This window comes from Manacus vitellinus, unplaced genomic scaffold (assembly GCF_001715985.3).
Source record: "Manacus vitellinus isolate BGI_N305 unplaced genomic scaffold, ASM171598v3 scaffold_24_pilon, whole genome shotgun sequence".
In the NCBI taxonomy this organism is placed as follows: Eukaryota; Metazoa; Chordata; class Aves; order Passeriformes; family Pipridae; genus Manacus; species Manacus vitellinus.
Window position 1 is genome coordinate 5,056,133 of NW_021939798.1, and position 4,687 is coordinate 5,060,819.

At 42.3% G+C, this 4,687-nt stretch overlaps 1 protein-coding gene across 1 annotated transcript; it reads right to left on the reverse strand.

Annotated features, from left to right (window-relative positions):
* Window positions 1-3,677: 3,677 nt before the first annotated feature.
* Window positions 3,678-4,667, reverse strand: METTL23 (methyltransferase like 23). Its single transcript, XM_029960069.1, has 3 exons — window positions 4,641-4,667; window positions 4,320-4,441; window positions 3,678-4,000 (listed from the first exon to the last, which is right to left on the reverse strand). The coding sequence occupies exons 1-3, from the start codon at window positions 4,665-4,667 to the stop codon at window positions 3,799-3,801; spliced, it is 351 nt and encodes a 116-aa protein (XP_029815929.1). The 3' UTR covers window positions 3,678-3,798.
* Between the last annotated feature and the right edge of the window lie 20 nt (window positions 4,668-4,687).

The window sequence follows — 4,687 nt, forward strand, 5'->3', positions numbered from 1 at the left end:
GAGCAGCTGAGTACACGACATAATCATGTGCTCCGGGATGACCCTCCTTAAGCAGGGAGTGTAGACCAGATGACCCTCTGCGGTCCCTGCCAACCTGACCGGTTCTGTGATTCTTTAGCCTTTTCCCAGTGAGTTTCGCGGCGGGGTTGGGCGGGGGGAGTAGGGGCTTAGTAGTGAAGGCACATATGGTCCCCTCGGAGTGGAAGGTTTTTGCCCTGTAGTAAATTTAGCCCCCGGCCACTCGCTCTGAACAATGGCGCCCTCGTAATGCTCGTTTTCTTGCCCACGTGCGTCCTGTCCCGCCCTCCCTGTCCCGCGGCACTCACTGGATTCTGCGCTGCCCGTGAGCAACTTTTAACGCGTCTTTTTTTTTTTTCTTTTTCCTTCCCCTTCCTGGTATGTTTTAGCCCTAGAAGACGCCGTCGCAGCCGATCTAGAAGCAGGAGCCGCTCTAGATCCCGCAGTCGGTCCCGTTACAGCCGATCCAAATCCCGGTCTCGTACACGCTCTCGGTCTCGTTCCACCTCCAAGTCCAGGTCTGCCAGGAGATCCAAGTCAAAGTCCTCATCTGTCTCCAGATCCCGGTCCAGGTCAAGATCCCGGTCCAGATCTAGAAGCCCTCCCCCTGCTTCAAAGAGGGAATCCAACTCTAGATCCAGATCTAAGAGCCCTCCCAAGTCTCCGGAAGAAGAAGGAGCTGTATCCTCCTAGGAACATGGTAATGTACCTCGGGATCAGCACATGTTGCATGTTACTTTATTAGAGCACTTAGGTGGGGTGTTGGGTAGTTCTTAGAGCATTAATAGCCTGAACCAAGTGAATCCTAACGGGGCACACTGTTAGTTGTTGGTTTTGGGTTTTTTTTTCCTGAGCAGTGCTTTTTGGTTATTGGTTTAGGGAAGTTATTACTGAAGGGTTTTCTACGGAAATATTTTTTTTTTTCTACAGAGAAAATGTTTTATTGCGAGATTAATGCCTTGGTTTTATTAAAATATTGTATGAGACGCAACCTATGATGCAAATGACTATTTCTTACTGTATTTATCCAACATCTGCATTTTCCCCTTTAAAGCTGCGGTCTCCTGTTTGCTAAAAGAATATTGGCCAGTATTGCAGATTTTAACTGATTTGGCTGATCCTCCAGGGACCAGTTTCTGTGGGCGTGTGTTGGAGCAGGTTTGTCTTACACTGTTAAAGATACACTATCCTTTTAGAACGGAAGATCGGTTCAGTGGCCGTTGTACTGACTGGAGGTAATAAGTGTCCTAGAAAAGGGGCAAATTCCTTGGCAACAAGAAAACCACGGAAACTAGTTTTTCCTCAGGTCGACATCTTGGAAGAGGCATCTAAGGATACACTGGGTGGGGAAAGGATAGTGTGTCTTTAACCCTTCAAACTGTTTGGTCCTGTTTTTTAAAAGGAAAGGGCCTAAGCTAGCTCTGGAGTTAGATAATTGTAGCAAAACTAGTCACGTTTTCTGTTTTGAATGCTACTTAAGAGTTTAGTTAAGTCTTTATGAAGAAGTATTAGCTTTGTTAACTTTTATATAGCTTTTAATAATCGATTGTTGAACAGGCTGAATTGAAGTTAATGGTGGCTTGATCTACAGCCTGGTGCTTGTTCTCCTTTGTAACTAAATACTCTGACAGAACCTTACATTTGGCCTCTGAAGTAAAGCAACACAAGGGGGGGGAGGTGGAACACTGTGGAAATTCCTAAAACTTAAAAATTAACTTAGGCAAAGCCAGTTGAAACACAACTAGAAGTATCCCTGAAGTCATCCACACCCAAAACAGACAAGGTAGAAACCTGGCTGAACTTTCTTTTCTTCAAACCTAGATGCTTCAGCTAAATGAGAACCCACATAAAGGACGCCTTTGGGGGGAAAAGATCGCTTGAGTCTTCAGCCCATTGGAGAGACCCTGGCCGAGCAACCAGCTGTTGAAAAGGTTATTTTGTAACATTTTGTCTAACTTTTTACTTGTTTAAGTTGCGCCTCAAGTGGCAGATTTTACATTTTTATGTGCCATTTTGTTGCTGTTATTCAAATTTCTTGTAATTTAGTGAAGTGAACGACTACCGATTTCATTATTGGCTTGGATATTTGAGGTAAAACTTCATTTTTGTTTATATAGTGCTGACTTCTATTGGAAATTAAAACTGATGGTAACTTGCTGCCTCCAGTTTCATACTGAGGAATCATGCAGCCATTATATGCCGAGTAGCTAACTGTCAGAAAGTATTCTCAGTTTTGTTTTCATTCCTTAAATAAAATTCTACAGAACTTTAATTTGAAACTTAACTGTAAATGCTTTTTTTTTTTTTTTAAAGAAAAAACAACTTTGCATTAGAATAGTATCTTCAAATTCAAAATTGGTAGAAATCTTTTCAGGTGACAGTTGATATTTGAAAGGATTGTTTTATCAGACTCAATTCTAATCTCTTCTCTTATGTATTTTTGTGCACTAGGCGCAGTTGTGTAGCAGTTGAGTAATGCTGGTTAGCTGTTAAGGTGGCGTGTTGCAGTGCAGAGTGCTTGGCTGTTTCCTGTTGTCTCCTGATTGCTCCTGTGTAACGATGCCTTGTCGTGCAGAAACAAATGGCTGTCCAGTTAATTAAAATGCCTGACAACTGCACTTCCAGTCACCCGGGCCTTGCGTAAAAAATATGGAGCATACAGTGAGCACATCTAGCTGATGATATACACACCTTATTATTTCCAGAATGGTAAAACGTACCAACCTACATATATGAACTTACATATGAGATATGTAATGTTAAGAACAGAAATGGTTCATTCCTTTGTAAGTACTGATTGGTGTATCTTTTGCTTAAGATATTCTGTACTATACCCACTGTCTCTGTAGTTAATATTAAACATTTTTCTGTGTTAACTTTTCTCAACTTAATGTCTTGGGTCAGCTTATTTTTAGCTTGAAAAGATTTCTGCAATTATACTGTCTATGTTTAACTTCTATATAGTAACTGAATGCATTCTACTGCTTATAAATTTTATCCACCGGGGTTGCTTTTAAATTACTGTGGGCAAACTCAAATTAGTATTGTGACTAACCGATGTTGTGTGGCAAGTGTTGCACACCAGGCTGTGAACACTGACCCAGCCAGGTCCTGGGGTGTTGGGGAAGGTCCACACTGAGCAGTACTAATTGCATTGCTGTGTGCTTGCCCAGGCTGCTGCTTGATGGGGGCTGATCTTACAGTGATGATTTTTCTTGATTTGGTACCAAATGAATTGTAACTTCAACCATCCTGTGTCAAGGGTTATTGTAATGCCTTGTTAATTTTATGCATGTATGTTAAATGGGAATGGAAACATCTGAACACTGGCAGTATGGCTTTTGTGGAGGATTAAAAGTACTTTTCTACAAACTGGGGAGTTTGTATGTTCCAGGTTAGCACAGTCTATACACACTCATTTACAAAGGGGCTGGCTTTTGTATGTGGATTCCAGGATTCCCAGTCCTGGGAAACTGATCTTATGGGGCTGGTCTTTAATTTGAAAGAGTGCAGTTACCTTTCCATTGCTGAAGTTGTGGATTTAGGGTGGATCTCATGGATTTCCAGGTTTTTGTGTAGTGGCTTGACACAATGGAATTGAGTCTCTGAACTATTTCATGGGCTTTGGGGAGGAGCACAAATTTCTCATAAGCCATAGCTGGAAAAAACCAAACAGCTTTATTTTTACAATGCATGTTTTAAGAATTAACTGCTTCCCAGAAATACACACAAGGTTTGCTGTAAACAGGACTGTTTTCTGCAGATCAGAACAGCTGAGTGTCACCTTGTACTGGAACCTAAAGTGGAATAAACTGAAGTGCCCTCTGACTGTGCCAGTGAGATGATCATCATTTCAATTGTGTGCCTTCCTGGGAGAGACGAGCTGGCCAAGTGCTCCTTGTCTGCACCAAAGGAGTGTAGGGGAACGTGGATGCTCCTCAGGTTCCATTTACAGAGCAGAGCCTCGATAGACCAGTCAGCACTGAGGGGAGGATATACAGCACGTGAAAATGTAACCCAAGGTTACAACTGCTGCAGTAACTAACAGGCTGTCACCAAACTTCAGTACAGCACAGATGGGTTTGTAAGAGTTTTCTAGGCAACAGCAAATTGAGGGTTCTTGGATTACTTTCAGGTTTGGCTTTTGCCTGCTACCCCCAGGATTTACTGGGCTAATAGCAGCCTCATGCACAGTAAGGAGCTTTTCTGAGTCAGAGCAGTGGTGCCTCTGAGAAGTTAACACTTGTCAAAAGCTGAGACAGGAATTAAGGTTTGAGTCCTAAATATGGAAAAGATTTTACCTTCGGACTTGATAAGTAGTCCAGAACTGAGCATGTGGATTCTTCTCCAGCAAGAAGTAAATTGTAGTTAAAATATCTTCAAAGTCTGTGCAGTTTGGGGAGATAAAGCAGTCTGGGTTAGTCTCTGGATTTCAGGTACAGAGAAATCTGTCCAGTTCTATGAAATGGGAATTAAAAATTTAAGCAAGCAGATTACATCTGTATGGGAGAACTGAGATACAGGGTCTGAAGCACTTAGTTATTGCTCCATTTTCTGTTCCCCCTCGGTTGTATTTCTGACAGTTCAGAACTAGAATAACAAGGTCAGTAGCACAGTGTCACCTGATCCCTCCACAGTGTTCCCAGCATTACTTGGCCACCATCTCCTC

What these genes read in the sequence shown, in the direction of transcription:
- METTL23 (XM_029960069.1), bottom strand. Translation starts at nt 4,667, where the DNA reads ATGCTGGGAACACTGTGGAGGGATCAG. An exon ending in GAACACTGTGGAGGGATCAG is followed by an intron (nt 4,442 to 4,640) that starts GTGACACTGTGC and finishes TGAAATCCAGAG; the next exon opens with ACTAACCCAGACTGCTTTAT. An exon ending in ACTACTTATCAAGTCCGAAG is followed by an intron (nt 4,001 to 4,319) that starts GTAAAATCTTTT and finishes TCCTCCCCTCAG; the next exon opens with TGCTGACTGGTCTATCGAGG.